This window comes from Vicia villosa, linkage group LG6 (assembly GCF_029867415.1).
Source record: "Vicia villosa cultivar HV-30 ecotype Madison, WI linkage group LG6, Vvil1.0, whole genome shotgun sequence".
In the NCBI taxonomy this organism is placed as follows: Eukaryota; Viridiplantae; Streptophyta; class Magnoliopsida; order Fabales; family Fabaceae; genus Vicia; species Vicia villosa.
The window spans coordinates 106,868,476-106,892,182 of record NC_081185.1 but is presented as its reverse complement, the minus strand read 5'-3'; the positions used below and the strand labels follow the sequence as shown (position 1 = coordinate 106,892,182).

The following is a 23,707-nucleotide window of genomic DNA, read 5'->3' as shown; positions in this document are numbered from 1 at the left end:
GCTCAACGTCTCATCATGCCTTATCCATATGTCCTACCTGTGATAGTGGAGCCTGATTGCGAGGAAAAAGTTCCTCAAGTTATTGCTCATCCAGACATGCCAACTGACATCGAAGAATTAAAGAGATCTTGGATTCAATTAAAAGAAGAAAGAGACACTTTCGAAGCTCAGTTTTGCGCTAAAGAAAAGAAAGTATTAGAGCTCACAAAGCTACTTCAAGCGGAGCAAGGCATCAACAACTTCATCGGTTCAAAAAGGAAGCGTCCATGGGAGACTTGAAGACTTTTGTTTTATTATTTTATTCCTAGTTTTATTTTTAGTTTTATACTTTCATTATTGTAAAAGATAATAATAAAACAATTTACAATTTCTTTTTCCTTAAGTATTATTAATAAAGTCTCTTCTGTTTTGTTTTAAACAAATTTGAATTCCAAGGTCCTCGAAAACATTGCATAATCATATCATTCATAAACATCGCATCACAGGTTTCATAAAATCAAAGGCCTCATCTTTCCGCTGTTTATTTCAGCAAGGAAATGGATCTCGAACAATCTGTCAAAAATCTTCAGGCTCAGAATAACCAGTTCCAGAAAATAATCTTTCACTTGGCCAAGGGGCAAGAAGAATTAAAGGCGCTTCTGACCAAGAAGGAGAAGGATCAACAAAGGGAGCAAGGTGTGCAAGATAAATGGAAATCCAAACCTAAGCGGTCATTCACTCCGTTGCACATGCCGTTGTCTCAAGTTCTGCAACAACTGCTCAATCAGAACTTGATAACTCTATTGCCTCCATATCCATTTCCTACCAACCCCACTCCTGGGTATAAGTACCATGCGAGATGTGCTTATCATTCGAATAGTCCTGGTCATGATACAAAGGATTGTTGGCAATTGAAGCACAAGATTCAAGACTTAATTGATGAAAGGATCATTGACTTCAACTCATCTGAAGAACCTCACCTGACTAATGCTGAGCATAATCGAAAAGGTCGCAATGAACACAACCAATCTGTGGGGACAATTCTGATCTCTACACCAGTTCCACAACAAAGACGCAAGTCAGATGTACCTAAGCGTCAATTCACAAAGATCAATATGTCATTGGCTCAAGCATTACAACACCTACTGAAGTCGGAGTTGATCACTTTAAAGGATCCCCCTAAGAATCCTAGTACTTCTGCTCATAGCTATAATCCTAATGTGAGGTGTGCATATCACTCTGATAGTCCTGGTCATGATACAAATAGCTGCTGGTCATTGAAAAACAAGATTCAAGACATGATCGATGCTGGAGAAATTGAATTCAACCATCCGAGAACTCCAGTGGTGATCACCGCTCCTATGCCTAGTCACGACAAGACTGATTAATGTCTAAGTGGATGAACTTTTAATCATTAGATTTACTTTCATGCGCAAATTTTATTTGTTTAAACAATCGAATTATGATAGATATTATATATTTTAATAATCATCATCAGTGCATTGCATATGTTTGTCTTGAATACATTATTTTGTTATCACTCACTTTAAACTGCGTATTTACTTTGCATATGTTTTGTGTTTATTCAACTCCTGCTAAGCTGTAAGCCTTTTGAGGGAGGATGACGAAAACGATACCGCAACCTCATACAGTATGCTTTTGAACGGACTATGCTGACGATGTACAGGCATTGTTTCAATTCCTAAACAGTGGATATATAAGGATGTTAATCCCTCGTCAACCCCTTTGAGCCTAAGAAGTAGAAGTTTTTTTCTTGTACTAACTAAAACCCTTAATCATAACCTGGGGCAGGGTAGTTCTCAGTTAATTTGGCTGTGCATTCTATTTTAAGAGAATCATTCAGTACACCTTTCAAAAAGGGTTTCAACCAGAAGCGTTCATCCGCACACATCAAAGAAGTGTTGGAGATGTCAATCAAAAAACCAATGGTTCGTCAAGCAAGGCAGTCAGTATCTTTCAAAAAGAAAAATGATGAATAAAAAACACATATACAAAGAAAAGCCTGCTAAGTCAAAAATCAAAAAGAAGACTTAGGCAAAAATCAAGGCATCCCGCTGACTGTAAGCTCAAGATAGACAGTTCAGGCAAAAGTTAGGGATATCAAAAAGATGAAAAAAAAGAAAAAAGAGAGGTCAACAAATTCCTGAACAACACAATGTTGTGACTACCAAAAGGAAGAAGTGACTGCCATCTCGAAAGTTCTCTTTGCTTGTGAACCATCGTCATTATCAAAGGCGCAAATCCAAAAGTCTCTTGGAACCTGAATGCATGAGTTGAATTAACTGAGCTTAGGACTGAAGATCATCACGAAGAGGGGTGGGTACAATCAAGTTTTGAGCTTTTATCCTTTGTTTCTTAAACCGTGAACCAAGCCACATTACAACCCTTGAAAGTCCTAATTGAAGCATGGTTAGTTCGAAAGCACACTGTCACCAAAAAGGTATCCCGACTCCTTAAGGGTACCAAAAATGCTAAGTTAATATCACGTTTTCACAAACATCACATTGTTACGAATATCATGTTTTACAAATATCACGCCTTTACATCTCTTATTTTAACGTTTTTCGAAAACTCAAGCCAAATGTATGCATTGCATCTCATGAATTCATTATTAAACAAATTCTGCTACATAACTTCAAATGTTAGCAACAGAAAGAACCTGCACATGGTACAACTAATGACTGAAAGTCATCCCGACAGACAATATTACTCCAAGAAGCCATGTCTCCTACGTATACAAGGGGCATGGCACGCTTCGCCCAATCAATCTGGGGCAATCAAGTCAAGATTCTGAGAATATCTCAAGGATGCCAAAACAATCAAGGGCATGCATCCAAGTAGATCTGAAGCTACTTCTCAACCAACATAAGACATTGTCTTGAGCCTATGATTACTAGGGGCATGTCGCCCATAGTGCACACCTCATAAAGTCCTCGCGAGGCGAATCTTTCCAAAGTTCCTACTAACTGGGGCAAATCTATGCAAGTCCAGTTTGACATCTTGATCAACATTCAGTGGTGTGTCCTAATTAAATCCATGAATGGTAGGTACTATAATACTGGGGGCAACGGTCAAGACATCCACGTATTCCCACAAAGCTGATTTCACAAGATCATATCCCTACAGAGTAATCATTTTCAAATGCTTTCGTCCCGACAAAGATATGGCTCCCCAATAGAGTTTACATTTTCAACACTACCGGTTCTCCAACACTTGGCTCTTCTCCAACATGGTCTACTAATATCTTTTATTCCCAATCAGGGTACATCAAGTTACTGATCATCCCCAAGCAGAAATCGTAAATCCCCAATCGAGCATCTTCAAGACAAGATCAAAACATCAAAATCACAACAAGAGAATAATCTATCTCCTCAATCTAGATGTTCCAAGAAGCAACATAAATCATAGTCATACATCATAAATCATAAACATATTCATACATCGCATACATTACTTCATACGCACATTCCTCATTTATTTTGAGGAACACATTACATACATCATAAACATTGCATAAAACTGACATTGTTACCAAGTGAATATTATCTGACAGGTACATTACAAAAGTTCGAATCTTATTCAAAGCAAAGCCTAACGCACGGCCTTCCAGACATCTACGGATGCAATTGAGAATAGTCTAACGCACGATTTATTCTTCAACCTAACGCACGGTTTTCCAGACATCTGAGGATGCAATTGAGAATAGTCTAACGCACGATTTATTCTTCGACCTAACGCACAGTTTTCCAGACATCTGAGGATGCAATTGAGAATAGTCTAACGCACGATTTATTCTTCGACCTAACGCACAGTTTTCCAGACATCTACGGATGCAATTGAGAATAGTCTAACGCACGATTTATTCTTCAACCTAACGCACGGTTTTCCAGACATCTGAGGATGCAATTGAGAATAGTCTAACGCACGATTTATTATTCGACCTAACGCACGGTTTTCCAGACATCTACGGATGCAATTGAGAATAGTCTAACGCACGATTTATTCTTCGACCTAAAGCACGGTTTTCCAGACATCTGCTGATGCAAACTAGACCCAGTCTAACGTACGACTCAACCTAAGTCTATTCCTCAGAAATAGTCTAACGTACGACACATTCTGACTCTCAAGTATATCAAGTCTGATGGCATCTTTAAGCCCATCTCCGACAAAGGTCCCTACTTCAACAAGGGCAAATTTCTTGGTATTCTAGTGTTCAATCATCTTCCACCTTCAGATACCGACTGGCATACAAACCACTCTACATCTTCAGGTTTAAGATAATTGAACAGGGGCAGCTGTCATACCCCAAAATTTGCCCATGCTTTTCTTCCTTATACAAATTCAAATCAATACACAAAGCTCCTAAAACACATTCTCCTACACAAGGCTCTAAAACTAGGGTTTGACTTATTCAAAGAGAAATCAGTGAATCAATGGCTCCAAGGCATCTCATATGGCTCAATATATCTCACATCATCTCAATGACAAATATCAAGTCTCATCTCAAAGGATTGGTCACTCAATTGTTCAAAAATGCAACAGTCGACTAAGCTAACCTAAAAGTCAACTGTAGTCAAAGTAAAGTCAAAGCTCCTGATATTTTTTGTCAAGATCCTCATAGTGAAGTATAATTCACCATTTGATCAAGAATTGATCATGGTTCATCAAGGAAAGAACAAAAATCAACAAGTCAAAAAGTTTCTAAATTAGGGTTTTGCATAGGAAAAGTCAACTGAACTTTGACCAGCCATAACTCTCACATGGAACATCAGAAATTTCCCATCCAAAGCTTATTTTGAAGGAAATTTAATTCTCTACAAATTTGTGTCTCACATGCCAAGTCCAAAAATGCATCATTTGAGAGATATGGACCAAAACATTATAGGTCCTTTTCAAAAGTCAACAAAAAGACACTTTTTTCAAAAGGACACACAAGGAGCATAGAAAATAATTTTGACATGAGACCAAAGAAACTGGTTAGGGGACTCTCTAAGGTTTCTAAAAAGTCCTAGAACACCCCCATACCTATAAAAATTGAGGGAGATAGGCCTTGCTAAAGTTGGGCTATTTTGGAGGGAAAAATGTGAAGAAATTTGAATATTTTTGCAAATGGGCCTAAGATATTTTTATTCAACCTTGATCCACAAGTCATCTAAAGCCCAATAACCAATTGCCACGAATTTAATTGAATTATGTGATTTAGTATGAATTTTTATTCATATTAAAAGTGATTAAAAATCAAAACAAATCATGTAAATAACAAGAAATTTGATTTGATTCTATTTCCAATCAATTCAATCATCATTTAAACACAATATTGGATACAAATTTCGTGCATAAAAGGATTGGTGAAAAAAGATTGAAATTGAGCCATAATTAAGGAAAATTTCTTCATAATTTCAATCAAATTTTCATCACATTGAATTCTTGATTCAAAGAGATTTCCTTCAATTTTATTTGCCCTAATCAATCTCATATATATACTGATCAAGGCCAGATGCTAGGGTTCACGAAAATCTGCAGCCAAGAGCATCAAAACCGGAGTTCAAAATTCATACAAAATTCAAATTCCAATCCTTGGCTACAAGGTGATTCAAGGCTTTTTGTTGATCTAAATTTGTTCCTGGACCTCCAAGGAACCTTTCTCGATCGTTTTCAAGCACTGCATCCTCAAGAACACGCAGGTATACTCACAGGTTTGTCAATTTCTATTTTATGTCGATTCGCATAGCACAAGCATCCATACTCAAAATTAATGACATATTCATGTTTAAAATGCTATGATTATTGTTTCTGGAAAGTTTGGTGTGATATTATGCTGTTTTGAGTGACTTGCCATGTTAGGGTTCGTACCCTTGAGATTGGGGCTTTCTGAATAACGTAAAATTAGGCTTCAAGATAGGTACCATCGGGTTCACGTGATCGAGACGAATTCAATGGCACCATCGCGCCAAATTTCTGTAGCCATTTGTATGCATTCGTTATTTTTCAGGTTGGATGGTTAGTGTTTCATAGCGCTTTTGGCGAAGAGCCCTGTTAAAGATGATGGCCCAAGGTTGAAGATGAAGAGGTGTCACCCTCTGATTGGGTAAAAAACGCGCGCGCCCCCTTTTGAAATCCCAGGATCCTGTGCGTTAAGAAACATGGCTTATCATGTACTCCCATCATCGCAGCCATCCAATCATCATTCTTTCCAATCCAACGAGCGTCAGAATGATGGTGCACCATGGACTCCCACGCACGTGCCACACCTGATCAGAAGTTAAGTATTTTAGAATTTTTTTTTAATTTTAATTACACAGCCTTTTTATATTTATTTTAATTATATATTAATTTAAATCCTTTTTTATTTTTCCTAATAATAATAAACTAGTTATATATATATATATATATATATATATATATATATATTATCATAAAAACTTTTTATAATTTTGTTTATTTAATTATTTTATTTTTATAATATGCTTATTTTCTCAATTATAATTATATATTTATTTTAATTATATTTATATACTTATATTTATTTTAATTATATACTTATGTTTATTTAATTGTATATTTATTTCTTATTATTTGCACATACTTAAAAATTTATATGTATCTTATTTAATTCACAAAAAAATTCCTAAAAAATTATTTTCACACTCGATTTAATTTTCCCGTCCCGATTTGATTAATTAGGTCGTAAGACCAATAATTAATCAAATCAATTTACCATTATACTAAATTTGAATCCTAACTAGGGTTTGCCCTACACTGAATATATTTCTTTTTCTGTGCCTTTTCAGGGTTGTCTTTCCAGGTGCCTTCTGACTACGCGCCACATCAAAAGAACGAAGTTAAGTTCTAAACCCTTCTTTTATTATTATTGTTATTAGTTTTTTTATGTGATTAGGGTTTAATTTCCTCGTCAATAGAACTCCTCCTACACTTATATTTTTGTCAATTCTCTGATGATCAGATTCAATGCTTAAGGCTCGAGGCGAACCTTTACCCATCAACCTTCCAATCGAAGCTAAGTATTTAATTTAATTCTTAGATTTATTTTGTTTCCTTTTATTTTTAGGGTTTGCCTTTTGACATCTATTTGAACTATGCCTACACTCAATTTTTCTGCCTTTGCCTTGCCACTTTCAGGGTTAACCTTGAGGCTTCCTCCGACTGTCAACCATGTCAGATCAAATCCAAATGCAAAGCTAAGTATTGTTTATTTATTTATTATTAATTTATTTATCCTTTATTTTATTAGGGTTAACCCTAATTGTCCCTGAACAAATAATGCACTCACTATATTTTGCCTTCTTGTTTTTCCGCCTTTTCAGGGTTTGTCAAATTGCCAAAGCTACGCGTATCGGTAACCCTAAACCCTATCCTCAATTATTATTTGTGTTAAACCTTTTGCTTTTTAATTACATCCCGCTGGTTTCAATTCCCCTCTCCTCCGCTGGTTACAATTTCCCTTCCCCGTTATTACTGTTTATATTATACTGCGTGGTTAGTAATTCTGGGGAGTGACAACTTTGAATTGAATCTAGCATCACTAATTACAAGATAATATAACTGAACATAATCACGTGATTGGTGCACCCACGCACACTTTTGGGTAACCCTCTCTGTTGCCTGTTGCCTGTTGCCTTGTGTTTTTGCAGAATAGCCAGTCCCTCGAATATGAGGATACCTCAGCCATGTTGCCTCGATTAAAGATCATGGTCCCTAATGATGCTGCCTTCGATAAGCATGATCTCGACCCTCGTAAGTTGCCTTCGAAAAGGCTGAGATATCCTCTGGCTGCCTACGAAAAAGGCTATTCTGATCTTTCCCCTTAGACTACCTGCCTCCCTATGGCATGGGTCAGTCTTATGGCGAATGATAACGCGATGACCCTTCAACCTCCAAACGAAAGGCTTCCTGCCCTCTTATGGCAAGGATAGACCCTTTCATCCTGAAAGGCTAAAAGAAACCTATCATCTAAGTTTAAGGTAATTGCCCCTAATTGCTTTGCCTTGCTCTAAAATTTTATATTCTTTCTCATAATCCTTCAAAAGGGCTACGCTCATTTACGAGCTAAAGTCCCTATCCTTTTTCATCTACTTTTCTAAAAAAAAAACAAAGAGCAAAGCAATTAAGAGCCCATGGAAAACCATGGATGTAAAGGGTGCCTTAAACCTTCCCTTTGCATAATTACCCCCTGAACCCTATTTTATTTAAAAGGTTTTTCCTGTTTCTTTTAGCCTTTCTAACTTGTTTGGATAAAATAAAAGTCGGTGGCGACTCTTGCTTTACCGCACATTTCGATTATAAAAGTCAGTTCACCGTATTACAATGTTCCAAATTTATCATGTAATTTAATGTCCGTTAGTAAATTAGCCCAAGATATAAATTGTCAAACTAATTTTTTCCGATCTCACTGTGTCTTTCAGGATTTGAACTCGGGGAAGATGATTGGCAGTGCTAAGGAGAGTGGAGGACTCTACTACCTTGACATTGGATCTGCATCACAACTACCTTCAAAAACAATAAGTTCCTGTTTTGAGTCTTTTTCAGTTTTGAATAATAAAGATGAAAACATTATGACATGGCATTTAAGATTAGGTCATCCTAGTTTTCGTTACTTAAAACACTTGTTTCCTAAGTTATTTCATAATAAGAACTTTTCTTCGTTTAAATGTGAAGCATGTGAGTTTGCAAAACGTCATCGTTTCCAATTTTCAATACAGCCTTATAAACCATCAAAACCTTTTTCTATTATTCAGTGATGTTTGGGGCCCTAACCGTACAAGTACACTCTCTCTCAAAAAATGGTTTATCACATTTATAGATGACCATACAAGAGTATGTTGGGTGTACTTGTTAAAGGGGAAATCAGATGTTTGTCAGGCTGTAAAGAATTTTTTTACAATGGTGCAGAATCAATTTCAAACAAATATCCAAGTCTTTAGAAGTGATAATGGCAAATAATATTTTAACACTATTCTGGATGATTTTTTTCTAAAAAATGGGATTGTACATCAAAGTTCATGTCCTAATACTCCTCAACAAAATGGAGTTGCCGAAAGGAAAAATAGACATTTATTGGAGGTTGCTAGAGCTTTACTTTTCACAAATAAAGTACCAAAATATTTGTGGGGCGAAGCCGTTTTAACAGCTGCATATTTAATTAATATAATGCCCTCCAGAGTTCTTAATTTTCAAATTCCGATTAATACTTTCAAAGAATGTTTTCCTAGTTCTCGTGTTTTAACTGATCTGACATTAAAAATCTTTGGTTGCACAGCTTTTGTTCATGAACATAAGAATGTTGGAAAACTTGAACCACGTGCTATAAAGTGTGTTTTTGTTGGATACTCCCCAACCTAAAAAGGATATAAATGTTTTGATCCAAAAACCAAAAAAATGTTTGTCACTATGGATGTTACATTTTTTGAAAATAAACCTTTTTTTGATGACACTCATCAAGGGGGGATATAAAGGAAGACTTGTTTCAAATTGAGAACATGAGTTTTTTAAATAATTTATCTTTGCCTGTATCACAAAGTTCTGAGACTTATACTTCTGCACCAACAGAAAATGGCCATGATTCTTTATTTAATCCTACTCCTGTTATGAGTAACGATCCTTGCGAATCTGAGCCTACATTTTCTCATGTAGAAAACAATGAAATTCCTGAAAACGATGATAGTGATGATCTAATTGAAATGCCACAGAATAATGAGTCACTTCAGGAAAACAGATTTGAATTAGGAAACGGGATTTGGAAAGGGAAGGTTTTTGTAAAAAAGAACCACAAAGGAATGGATGAGTCCACATCTCCACACTGTCAGGAATCTGAACCGGGGAATGATCAACCTCCTAAGAATAGGAAAGGTAAGTCCATCTCTGTTTGTGAAAGTCGTATTTTGTATCCTGATATAGATGATCATGTTGCCATTAGAAAACCTGTTAGATCGTGTACTAAACACCCCATGTCCAATTTTATATCATATTCAAATTTGTCTTCATCTCTGTTTGCCTTCACCTCAAAATTGTCTAGTGTAGAAATTCCAAAAAATGTACAGGTTACTCTAGAAATTCCAAAGTGGAGGGAAGTTGTACTTGAGGAGATGAAAGCTCTAGAAAAGAACAAAATTTGGAGTGTTATGACACTACCGAATGACAAGAAGACAGTTGGATGCAAATGGGTGTTTACTGTGAAGTATAATTCATATGGGTCCATTGAAAGGTACAAGGCTCGCTTGGTGGCTAAAGGATTTACTCAGACCTATGGTATAGACTACTCAGAGACATTTGCTCCTGTTGCAAAACTGAACACTGTAAGAATTTTTTTATCTCTTGCTGCTAACCTGGATTGGCCCCTACATCAGTTAGATGTTAAAAATGCTTTTCTTAATGGCGATCTAGAAGAAGTATACATGGACATTCCTCCTGGCTTTGAAGACAAATTTGGATCAAATGTATGCAAATTAAATAAGTCTTTGTATGGATTAAAATAGTCTCCTAGAGCTTGGTTTGAAAAATTCACTCAGTCCATGAAGAAACAAGGGTACATTCAAGGACAGGCTGATCACACCTTATTCACAAAGTTCTCCCATGATGGGAAATTGGCTGCCCTGATTGTATATGTTGATGATATTGTCCTTACTGGAGACGATACAGTTGAAATGGCAAGAGTAAAAGAGAAATTAGCAGTAGACTTTGAAATCAAGGACTTAGGATCCATGCGATATTTTCTTGGTATGGAGGTTGCTCGGTCAAAGAAGGGTATTGTGGTTTCACAGCAGAAATACATTCTAGATTTCTTGAAAGAAACAGGAATGAGTGGATGTCGTCCTGCAGATACCCCTATGGATCCTAATGCTAAACTTTGGGGAGAAGGTAGTGTTCCTGTTGACACTGGAAGATATCAGAGATTGGTTGGAAAACTGATTTATTTGTCACATACCCGACCTGATATTGCTTTCTCAGTTAGTGTAGTAAGTCAATTTATGCATTCTCCTTACGAGGAACATCTTGAGGCAGTCTATCGGATACTGAGATATTTGAAGGGAAAGCCTGGTAAAGGCTTACATTTTAAGAAAACTAGTGAAAGAAATGTGTCTATCTTCACGGATGCTGATTGGGCAGGCTCAGTCACAGATAGAAGATCAACCTCTGGATATTGTACTTATGTTTGGGGTAATCTTGTGACATGGAGGAGCAAGAAACAAGGAGTTGTAGCAAGAAGTAGTGCAGAAGCTGAGTTTAGAGCTATGTCTCAAGGTATTTGTGAAGGGTTATGGATCCTTAGAGTCCTAAAAGAACTTAAGATGAAAATTGAGCTTCCATTAAAATTATACTCTGACAGTAAAGCTGCCATTAGCATAGCTCATAACTCAGTTCAACATGACAGAACCAAACATATTGAGATTGATCGACACTTCATTAAAGAGAAGTTAAATGCTGGAATCATATGTCTCCCTTTTGTGACTTCAAATCAGCAAACTGCGGATATCCTTACCAAAAGTTTGGCAAGACCAACTTTTGAGCATTTGATTGACAAGTTGGGCATGATAGATATCTATGCACCAACTTGAGGGGGGGTGTTGGAATATATTATTTCTATTTGTATTATTTCCCTTTATTCTCCATTAAGGAAAGAATTAATATCATTATTGTATTACCATTATATATATCAGCCTAGAGCTGAGGAATAAAATACAATAGCTTTTTTACCATTCCATTCAATAGAGGTCAATATCAATATATTCAAATATTTTTAGAGATGTAATTGACGATACATCAGAAGACTCTCACATTGTATCTTCTCAAAGAAAGAACTCTAATAAAAAAGATCATATGTGCCTCAAAGCTTCAAGAGAATAAGACATTGGGGTAACATTTCTAACACATGATCAAATGTTTAAACTTAGTGTTTAGATAAGTAGAGATAATGATAAATTAGAAAAGAGCATTGCTGATCATAAGGGGATATACTAAATTCTTATAAAACATATTGCATAATCGATTATCTTATAGGTCTAATCAATTAGATTCTTCTTCAAATTATTTAAAATTTTGTGCCTCATAATCGATTAAATCCAAACTATAATCGATTATGACCTTGATCAACATGCCCCCCCGTCAATCAAATATCTCTAACATAAATTCTCGACCACAATAATCGATTAGATCGTGCAAATAATTGTTTATCTGTAACCTAAAAAAGGTAAACCCCGCCTCATATTTTTTCATCCTGTCTTGCATTATCTTGTTCGTCCTCTTGTTCTCTAGCTACAATATGTTTACAAAATTTTGGGCATTTTACTCTTGGTCCTTGTCCATCATCATGGTACCAAAAAGAATTAAAACTTATGCCAATTCTTGCGCTCCAACATACTTTTCAGAAGAATTCTTAACTATGAAGCAAGTGGTCAGTTATAACAAAGAGTATGCACTAGAGATATCATGTCTTTATACTTTTTGAAGGTGATTGTTTTCAAATATTGTGAATTCTTCAAGATGTTCGAAGAAGCAGGTCTGAGAAACTCCATCTGCGATACACCAGTGGATATTTATCCAACTCTAATAAAAGTGTTCTAACTTAACCTCATATGTGAAAATAGTGTTATCACCTTTGAAGTTAAAAAGCACCAAATTTCTTTGACACTTGAAGAGTTTGCTTAAATATTCAATTTCCCATGCTCCCTCCTAACTACAAGGAGATTGATCTAGGTGAGTGGGAACTGGATTTTGAGCAAATAACACATTGATAGCCGAAAGGTCTACAAAATCATCCTCGTCAGAGAACATGACTACCTGATGTAGGAGGATTGTGCATATCAACGAAGAAACCGCACGTCGAAAAGAATTTTAATATTTAAGCAATTTTAATTTTAATATTTAAGCAATTTCTGTTTTATTTGTTTTGTTTAATTTTGTTTTGGATTAAAGGTTCATAAGGCCCAATAGGGTTTATTTGTTTTCTGTATTTAAAGACCTTTGGCATGGCCATAAGGATTATCTCTTTTATTATAATAGAATTCAAAGTTTTCTTTATTCCTGGTGGACTCCAGAGCATATCTATAGGGTTTGCGCTTGCAACCCTGTTTTCATTCAAGGTTTAGCGCTTGCTATTCCTTTGGGCGGCTTCCAACTGCGTCAGTTGGCATCAGAGCAGGTTTTCTCCTGTTCTTTTCATAGCTTGACAACTATGGCGGATCAACCGGTGACTAAAGCAGATCTTGAGGGAATTACCACGGCTTTTACCGCGACTCTAACTGCTTTGACTGAATAGATGGCGAATTTAGAAAATCAGGCGAATAACGCCAACAACAATGGGAATCGGCGAAGAGACAGGAGAGAGGAACCGATTAGGGTTCTGCAGGGAGGAAACTGTGTCGAAGATTCGAGTTCTGATGAGGAAGAAACTTACAATGAAGAGGTTAATCGTGGGAATCTACAGAACAACCATGACTATCGAGTGAAGGCTGATGTTCCATTGTTCTACGGAACTATGCGAGTGGAGGAGTTTCTTGATTGGCAGATTGACGTTGACAGGTTCTTCGACGTTATGGGTGTCCTTGAGAACAAACAAGTCAAGATGGTTGCGATTAGGCTTAAAAGTACTGCAGCTGTTTGGCGGGATAAACTTGTTGTTCAAAGGCAGAGACAAAGGAAGGGGCCACTCAAAACTTGGAGAAGAATGAAACAATTGATGCTGGAGCGGTTTTTACCGGAGGATTATGAGCAGATTCGTTATAAGATGTACATCGAGTGTGTTTAGGGCAAGAGAACCTTGACTGAATACACAGCTGAGTTCCTGCGGTTTTCTGAGCGCAATGAATTGGGAGAATCAGAAAGCCAAAAAGTGGCTCGATACATCAGTGGCCTAAAGGGATCCTTGTAGGAGAAGATGGGTTTACAGACTGTATGGACCGTAGCTGGAGAATCCAGTTTGGCTTTGAAGGCAGAATTGATGGAGAAATCCCCTCGAAATTTCTCGTCTATTGAAAGGTACTCACCCCAAAGTAACTGTGAATCAGCAGGTGACAAGGAAAATAATGCAACATCCCGAGATTCCAACCTTGGGAATAAGGGGGCTAGCAGCTCTAGCAGTGTGCATCAGGGTAAAGCACCAATTCAGAGGCCGAATAATCCATATGCTAGACCCGCTATAGACACATGTTATAGTTGTAACGGAAGAGGTCACAAATCAAATGTTTGTCCAACAAGGAGAGTCGCTGGTGTTGTGGAAGAAAGGGAGGAAGATGAAGAAAGAGAAGATCCTACAGTTAAGAACGATGAGTATGCCAATTTTGAGTTTGCGGTGGAAGAATCTGATGAGAGGGTAAATTTTGTGTTGCAGCGAATGTTACTAGCATCCAAAGACGAAGGGCAGCGCAAGAATTTGTTCAAGACACATTGTTCTATCAAGAACAAAGTGTGTAATCTAATTGTGGATAGTGGCAGCATGGAGAATCCGGTGTCGAAAAAATTGGTAGATTATTTGAAGTTGTCCACAAAACCACATGAGAAGCCATACAACCTCGGTTGGGTAAGTAAGGGCTCCCAAGTTCGAGTAACACTAACCTGCAGAGTTTCTATCTCCATCGGAAAATATTATAGAGAAGAGGTACTTTGTGATGTTCTTGATATGGATGTTTGTCATATTTTACTTGGTAGGCCTTGGCAGTTTGATAATGATATCACTTATCGAGGACGTGATTATGTTTACACGGGGCACACATAAAATTGCTATGGCTCCTGTTTTGCACTTTGATAAGAATCCAGAAGGAAAGAATTCTAGATTTTTGATGATGATGCAGATTGAAAAGGAGCTTGATGAGGCTGTAAAAGAAAATGAATGTTTCTATCCAGTGGTGATTAAAGGGTTGATGAATGTTGTAAAGGAGGAAACAAAAATTCCAGAAGAACTGCTAGGGATCCTAAAGGGTTTCAAGGAGTTAACCGCAGATGAGCTGGCAAACGAATTGCCTCCTATGCGAGATAAACACATGGAAGTTAAAGTTTTCAATGTGGGAGAAGATGTGATGGCATTTCGGCGTAAGGAGAGGTTTTCAGTGGGTACTCACAATTATAGCAAGCTGCCAGATGAAGTTCTTTATCAAGAAGAGAACTCGGGGTCGAGTTCTTCAGAAGTGAAGGAGACTGATGTAGGAGGATTGTGCATATCAAAGAAGAAACCGCACGTCGAAAAGCATTTTAATATTTAAGCAATTTTAATTTTAATATTTAAGAAATTTTTGTTTTATTTGTTTTATTTAATTTTGTTTTGGATTAAAGGCCCAATAGGGTTTATTTGTTTTATGTATTTAAAGACCTTTGGCATAGCCATAAGGATTATCTCTTTTATTATAATAGAATCCAAAGTTTTCTTTATTCCTCATTCAATGTTTAGCGCTTGCTATTCCTTTAGGTGGCTTCCAACTGCGTCACTACCCCATAGATAAGAAGGGATAAAACAACACTGAATGATTTCCACTTTCCTTCTCCTTCTTGTCATACCCCAAATTTGTCCGCCCTATTTCTAACAGTCAAATTATCTTAAACTTTGGATTTTACAAAAATTTGGGTTTATTTATACTAACATTTTAACATTTTTTTGCTTATTTAAAAATATACAATAGTTTACTTTAAATTATTTGTATTTTTAAGTAACAAATATTTGTTTGACCTTCATATGCTTTCAAGTGCATTTTTATTTCGAATAAATAGGATAGCACAATTGGTATGGAGTAAATGCTTGCAAGTATAAGGTCACGAGTTTGAATCTCACGTGTTATACTTTGGATATTTTTATTAATTGTTAAATTAATGTTAGAATTGTAGGTTACATGCATGCGTGATATTACTAATCTTATCTAAATTAGCCGCGCGCGTAATTTAACAAATAAAAAATGGATTACAGATAGAAAGAAAGTTAAAATCTAACAAAATCATTCCAGATCCCAATTTTCTGTCCATTACCCAAAAATAGCAATTAATGATATTTCAGTACTGTATAAAATCCAAAACTCAAATTCCAAATTTACCACTTTTCACAACGCTCTCTATCTCTCAAAATCTCACGCCTCTCTCTATCTCAGCTGTTTCAACATATGGCGTCTTCATCACAAAAAATACTTGTAACCGGCGGGGCTGGTTTCATTGGCGCTCATACCGTTGTTCAGCTTCTCAAAGATGGGTTTCATGTTTCCATCATCGATAATTTCGATAATTCTGTTATGGAAGCAGTGGACCGCGTTCGTGAAGTTGTTGGTCCAGACCTTTCTCAGAATCTTGAATTCACGCTGGGAGATCTCAGGAATAAAGATGATTTGGAGAAACTCTTCTCAAAAACTAAATTCGAGGCTGTGATTCATTTTGCCGGGCTAAAAGCAGTTGGTGAAAGTGTTCAAAATCCTCAACGTTATTTCGATAATAATCTCGTCGGCACAATCAATCTCTATGATGTTATGGCTAAGCACAATTGCAAAAACATGGTTTTCTCATCGTCTGCAACGGTTTACGGCCAACCTGAAACAATACCATGTGTGGAGGATTTCAAGTTACAAGCAATGAACCCTTATGGACGGACGAAGCTTTTCCTTGAAGAAATTGCGCGAGATATTCAGAAAGCTGATCCAGAATGGAGAATCATTTTACTGAGATACTTCAATCCAGTTGGGGCACATGAAAGTGGTAAACTCGGCGAAGATCCTAAGGGCATCCCGAATAACCTCATGCCTTATATACAGCAAGTAGCCGTTGGAAGATTACCCGAGCTTAATGTTTACGGTCATGATTATCCTACAAGGGATGGCACTGCGGTACGGGACTATATCCATGTGATGGACTTAGCAGACGGTCACATTGCCGCCCTAAGAAAGCTTTTCGCAACGGAAAACATAGGTTGTGTGGCTTACAATTTGGGAACAGGTCGTGGCACATCCGTGCTTGAAATGGTTGACGCATTTAATAAAGCTTCTGGCAAGAAAATCGCATTGAACTTGTGTCCAAGACGTCCAGGAGACGCCACCGAGGTCTATGCATCTACAGATAAAGCCGAGAGAGAACTCGGTTGGAAGGCCAAATATGGTGTAGAGGAGATGTGCAGGGACCAATGGAATTGGACAAAGAACAACCCGTGGGGTTACTCGGGGAAGCCTTGAATCAGCTCGACAAATACACTACTCATATACCGATATTTTCTATACTAATAGACCTCCCATTGTTAAAGAGTACTTGAAGCCTGTTTAGGTCAAACTCTAATTCTAATGTGATTCTCTGCTATTTGAGACCAATATTCAATAACTGAATAAAAATAATTTGCTTGAATGGTATAAAATTCGAAACTATATAGGGTTTTACAAAAATGTTTATAATTTAATCCGCGGTATCAAAGGTTTCTAATGTCTCTACAATGCACCCATAACTGAAACCCTAACAGTGTTCTTTGAATGCGATTCTTCACGAATATCAATTATCGCGATTTCAACATTCAATTGTTTAAATGACTAAGAATATTGAAACTTTACAGGGTTATACAAACAAATGAGTCAACAATATATCAAAAAGTTTCATTTTTTCTTCATAATAATTACAAAGGTATGATTTTGATGGTAGAAACAAATGTAGCAAAGATAATAATAACATGAAATTGAAATGGGGCAAAGCTAAAACTAAGCAAGAGTGAAAGTAATAATGGCTTTTCTTCATAGAAAACATAGAAAAATTTCAGATTTCAGCAAAAGTAAAACGAAAGAGAAAAAAGACAGCAAGAAAGGGAAAAACCTCATTGTCTGCAGAGTGGAGAGTGAAGAAGTGAATGCTATGTGAATGTGAGTGTTTGGATTTGTCTCACTTGTCCCTTTTCTTTGTTCCTTAATCTATTTATACTAAGGAATATACTTAGGCTTGTTTGTTTCCACTTTAAAAAAATAGATTTTTTTTATATTTTTAAAAATAAATTTTAGAAAACAAGGTTGTGTCTAGGGTGAACCATCATTTAAATGGTTCACCATGAACCACGAATAAATACCGTTAGATCTTGCATAATATTAGATTTTACTGTATACTCCTCCATAGAGAGTTTTTCCTCCTTGTTTCTATTATTCTCTTTATTTTTTCTCCTCTCTTTTTTAAAGAAAATCCTAAGGATTAAACTGCTCCAGAAATATAATCAAAATCCCAAATTTAAATACTTTTATTTATACAAATTATATAGTAATAGAATTATATCAAAAAAAAAAAATTTGCATTCATCTACAAAACAAAAATAACAATAGGATAATATGTTTTCTTCCCAATAAAACATACTCACTCTACAATCTGCAGAAACCTAAAAACAATTTATCACAAGAAAAAGAAAAAACATAATTTGGATGATGATGGAGATGTTAAAGGGGAATTAACGAGTTGTTATGATACACATATTATCAATGACTGCACTTGAAAGTAATAGTTTATTGGAGAACTATATGTCCAAAAGCTAACATAAATCTGCACAATTTGCACAATTGAGTTACGACTTACGACATTTTTGGTCCTTAAATACAAAAATTTTAGATTAGGAAATGGGAAGATGAGAGGGGAAATTTCCAGAAAGAAAGACACATGAATTATACGCTTGAGAGGGTAAATTTTCAGAAGGAAAGAGTGTCAAATGAGTCGGTTTGATAGGATAAAAAGAGGAAAAATTATTGGGTGTCTACCTCTATAATAAGATATAATAAGGTTGCTTAATCTAACGGTTGTTACTAATGGTACATGGGTGAGGGATTTATAAAAAATAAATAAATTTTAGAAAACAATTTATAAAAAATATTATAAAATTTTTAGGTGACTTCTAGAGTGGGACATTAATCAAGTCCCTCACCATGAGTCATTTTCAACAACCGTTAGACTAAATAAATTCATGATATTATCATAGGCCACTCCACATACAATTATTTTATCAAGCTTCTCTTTTTTTTTTATTCTCCATGTCCCTTCTCAATTGTTATCTTTACCATCACTACCACCACATAGGGCCGTACTATCATTAACACTGATATCCTTAACACTAGTGTTTTTTTACAGGTCTTAACACTAGTGTTTCAACACCATTAAAATTTAAATTTCCACATTTTCCCTTCAAAAACCCACCTTTTTCACTTTCCAGTATTCATTATAACCAATCAACAACAACCCATTAAATGTATTAAATATTGAATTAATCTTTGATAAATTGCAAAATTGTCTACGAAACAAATTAATTGGAGGTGAAATATAACTTCTTTTACCCTTTCAATGTGTCCTTGCAACTAGATTCATGATTTCATGGTAATATGAAGGAAATCAGTTACTCCTTATCACCTTCTTAAAAAAAAATAACATATTGAATAGAGTGGCGAAAAATTTAAGGAAGAGATAAATTTAAGGGTAAATTACTTTTCTTGAAATATGGGTATCGGATTTGACATTGTTTTTAGTGGGATGTGCTGATATGCATAAGGTATATTCTTATGCACGGTGCATAAGTTTCGTACGAGTAATATTTAAATTATTTTGAGTAACATTTTAGTTAGAAATGAGTAATAATATTAGAAAATTTCTTTAGCCACCTCCCTATGGGGGGTCACCCCCAACGAAAATTCCAAAATACCCCTGCTTCGGAAGTTCATTTCCGAAAGCGTCTTTTTTTGAAAAAATTGACTTATTTCGGAAGTTCATTTCCGAAAACATTATTTCGGAAGTTCACTTCCGAAATACTGCGATTTCTGCAGATTTATCAAAACACTCCCCCTCCCCCAATCATTTACCCTAAATCAAAACAAAAAGTGGCAAAGGCGAAAATTTGTGCAAACAGAATTCCAAAGCTGCATCAAGGCTCCAATCACACTGCTAAACAACATTCAAAAGCCCTCAATCCTAACACTTTGTAAGTTTTGAAATTTTTAGATCTATTATTCAAATGCATGTTATTTAGGGTTTTAATTGCATAAATGATATATGGTTAGGTTGTTAGTAGTATTTAGGTTGTTTAGAAGCATTTTGATTTGGTTTGAAGTTTGGTTTAGGGGTCTGCCATGGAAGTTGCAGAAAACTCCATCGCAGGGGTGTTTCGGAAGTTCATTTCCGAAAACACCTCCATCCCAGTTTTCGGAAATGAACTTCCGAAATGTATCAGAAGTTCAAATTTTTTTGTTTTTTATTTTGTCTCGCATATTAATCGATTTCAATTGTTTACAGGAACATGTCAGACAATCAACCAGCACGCAGGACTGCGTCTTCTAGAGAGGGTAGGGAGTGTCTGTTTTAATTTGCAAGTACTTTATTTTTAACGCCTTTGTTTATTGTGCCTGTTTCTTTGAAGTTTGTGTCCCTTTCTTCTTTTATAAAAGGAGGTCTCATGGACCTTTCTTTCTTCATTTTTACGCAGGAATGGGTGGCGCTAAGGGAAGAAAGGGTTCTTCAAAGAAGGAGGTGAAGGAGAAGAAGAAGGTTTTGACTGGTTCTGCTTCTCGTCCCCTAGGGGTCCATGGCTCGGACGTGCAGACTCAGTCTTCAGGCGTGATCAACGCTGATGGTTCTGATACTGAGTGGGATGAGGATTGGTATAATTATCTTCATTCGGAGGAGTTCGCTCGTCGGGAAGAATAACGTGTTTTTATTTTGTTTGATGTGTATTTTGTAACGCTCGTCGGGCAGAATAACGTGTTTTTGTTTTGTTTGACGTGTTTTGTTTTGTTTTGTTTTGTTCTGATTTCGGATTGTATCGCACAGTGTTTTTGTATTGGATTTATCATCTTAGTTTTTGGATTGTTCTGATTTCAATATGTAGATTCTTGGATTTCATCGCCGCGAACACTATCCATCTTCTGGATTATAAACATAGAACTTTGACTTTCCCAGCGCACCCCTTTGTTTGATTTTTTTGTAATGACGTCCCCTGATCAGGTAAGAAATGTGGACACATGTGCCTACGTAAGCCTTCTAAGACGGTTACCTTCTAAGAAATGTGGTAACACTTTCCTACTTAAAAGCCTACGTAACAAAAATTGGGAAGCTCCACAGCCACGCCCTATTTAAAAGAATAAAAAACCTTTTGAAATTTCGAAGTTCCCTTTTCCTTCTCCCCACCACTCTCAGACGGTTAACTTCTAAAACACTTTCCTATTTAAAAGCTTCTCACCCATCTTTCTTTCAAAATATCCCAAATCATTTTCGATCCTAAGTCTTCTTCTTTGCTTTAACGTTTTCTATCTCTTGTTACTGCTTTCATCACAATGTCTCGCCGCGGTGGAGGAAATCATCCCGAAAATCGCCGGAGTCAACCATCTCCTGCACATTCTCAACAATCATCCATCAATGCTGTAGGATCAGGCCGTGGTGGTGGTGGCCGTGGCTCTCGCGGTGGACGTACCTCCAATCCTTCTTCCTCCGGACATCCACCTCCTCCGTCATATGCTCCGGCCCCGGTTACCTCTCCTCCGTCTGTTGTTGCAACTCCGGTTGTTCGTCCATCTGTTTCAGCGCCGTTTGTTCCATCTGTCGCAGCGCCGGTTGCTTCCTTGAGTTCGGCTCTGATCTCCATCGAGAGCCTGACTGCCGAAGTTAAACAGAAGGCTACTCTAGAGTCGGCTCCGTCGTCTCAGAAGGAAAATTGGGAAGGAAAATTGGGAAGGAAAATTCAAGTTCGTGCTAATCATTTTCAGTTGCGAATGGCTGATAAGGATCTACACCACTATGATGTAAGTATAGTTTGCTCATAAGTTTTTTGTTGTTGTTTATTATGTTGGTAAGTTACAATGTGGTATGGATTTCTAGAGGATCAGGACTTTCTAACCTGTTGCAGCGTCTCCTCCATCGTCTTCATCCGATTAAATAAAGCGAATCGTTCTTGTTTGTCATTTTGATTCTGTCCAGACCTTTTTTCGGAAGTGCATTTCCGAATTCCTCCAAGGGGGGTGAGTTCGAAGATGAACTTCCGAAACACCACATTTTCTGAAAATGTAACTTTATTTCGGAGATGCATCTCCGAAATCAATATTTTATATTAAAAAAAACACGTTTTCGGAAGTTCATTTCCGAAAACACCTTTTTTTCAAAAAAAAGTACCTTTTCGGAAATGAACTTCCGAAACAAGGGGTAGTGTTGTAAATTCACCAGGGGTGAGCAAGAAGGTTAGGAGGTGGGTGAAGAAATTCTCTAATATTATAATTCATGAATAATATATGTATTATTTGTACACATCTATTAATTATGAGTAATTATTAGTTGTGAGTAATGAGTACACTATTCTGAGTAATATTTACACCATTATGAGTAATATCGAATTTTAACTATTTTGAGTAATATATTCATTGTTCTGAGTAATATTTATACTATTTTGAGTAATCTATATATCATTTTGAGTAATCTATGCATGGTGCATAGATTTTTATCTATGCACCGTAACTGCACCCGTTTTTAGGTTTATTTTCAAAGACACCATGTTAATGTCACAAATGGTGAAAACCCTGATGTCGCTCTTGTAGCACCAACACTCAACAATTCAAAATATCACACTTGGAACAAATCTATGAAACGAGCCTTATTGTCCAAAAACAAACTCAATTTTATTAATGTCTCAATCACACGAGCTTTTCTCGAGTAATTTTAATTTCAAACTCTGAGATACGTGTAACAGAATAATGAAGGATAGAAAAACACTTAGAAAGGGGGGGATTGAATAAGTGTGACTTTAAATCTTGGACGATAAAAATAAATTGCACAATTATTTTTATCCTGGTTCGCTGTTAACGAAGCTACTCCAGTCCACCCCCGCAGAGATGATTTACCTCAACTGAGGATTTAATCCACTAATCGCACGGATTACAATGGTTTTCCACTTAGCCGCAACTAAGTCTTCCAGAGTCTTCTGATCACACACTGATCACTCCAGGAACAACTGCTTAGTTCACTCCTAAGACTTTTCTAGAGTCTACTGATCAACACGATCACTCTAGGCTTAGTTCACTCCTAAGACTTTCTCTAGAGTATTCTGATCAACCTGATCACTCTAGTTCCTTACAACTTAATGTAATTCTAAGAGTATTACAAATGCTTCTTAAAAGCGATAATCACAACTGTGATATTTCTCTTAATCGTTTAAGCTTAATCTCACTAAGATATTACAACAGCAATGTAGTGAGTTGATGAAGATTCTGAGCTTTGATTGAATAGCGTTTCAGCAAGTTTATTTTCGTTCAGAGTTGTTAAGAATTGGTAACCTTGCTTCTCATCAGAACTTCATATTTATAGGCGTTGAGAAGATGACCGTTGAATGCATTTAATGCTTTGCGTGTTCCGTACAGCATCGCATTTAATGTTATACGCTTTTGTCAACTACCTCGAGCCTTGTTCACGCTGTGTCTACTGACGTAGCCTTTAGTAGCTTTTAACGTTCCTTTTGTCAGTCAGTGTAGTCTGCCACGTGTACTTCCTTCTGATCTGATGTTTGTGAATACGACGTTTGAATATCATCAGAGTCAAACAGCTTGGTGCACAGCATCTTCTGATCTTCTGACCTTGAAGTGCTTCTGAGCGTGATACCATCTTCTGATCTTCAGTGCTTCTGATCTCATGTTCTTCTGATGCTTCCATAGACCCATGTTCTGATTCTGCTTCGACCATCTTCTGATGTCTTGCCAGACCATGTTCTGATGTTGCATGCTGAACCATTTGAGACACATCTTCTGAGCGC

The 23,707-nt window shown here is 36.6% G+C and overlaps 3 protein-coding genes across 3 annotated transcripts in view; 2 read left to right on the top strand and 1 right to left on the bottom strand.

Annotated features, from left to right (window-relative positions):
* Positions 1-17,847, bottom strand: part of LOC131609504 (co-chaperone protein p23-2-like) — a 33,396-nt gene extending 15,549 nt beyond the window's left edge. The window contains exon 1 of the mRNA XM_058881209.1: positions 17,773-17,847. Within this exon, the coding sequence (XP_058737192.1) occupies positions 17,773-17,777 (5 nt within the window). The 5' untranslated portion in view covers positions 17,778-17,847. The remainder of the gene's footprint in view (positions 1-17,772) is intronic.
* Positions 10,456-11,573, top strand: LOC131611024 (uncharacterized mitochondrial protein AtMg00810-like). Its single transcript, XM_058883150.1, has one exon. It carries the CDS (start codon positions 10,530-10,532, stop codon positions 11,571-11,573), a length of 1,044 nt encoding a protein of 347 aa, XP_058739133.1. The 5' UTR covers positions 10,456-10,529.
* On the top strand, positions 16,038-17,316 carry LOC131609501 (bifunctional UDP-glucose 4-epimerase and UDP-xylose 4-epimerase 1-like). The gene has a single exon (XM_058881207.1). It carries the CDS (start codon positions 16,098-16,100, stop codon positions 17,148-17,150), a length of 1,053 nt encoding a protein of 350 aa, XP_058737190.1. The 5' UTR covers positions 16,038-16,097; the 3' UTR covers positions 17,151-17,316.
* Positions 17,848-23,707: the final 5,860 nt, after the last annotated feature.

Excerpts from the sequence above, each read along its gene's own strand:
- LOC131611024 (XM_058883150.1), top strand. The coding sequence starts at position 10,530 with ATGAAGAAACAAGGGTACATTCAAGGACAGGCTGATCACACCTTATTC.
- LOC131609501 (XM_058881207.1), top strand. The coding sequence starts at position 16,098 with ATGGCGTCTTCATCACAAAAAATACTTGTAACCGGCGGGGCTGGTTTC.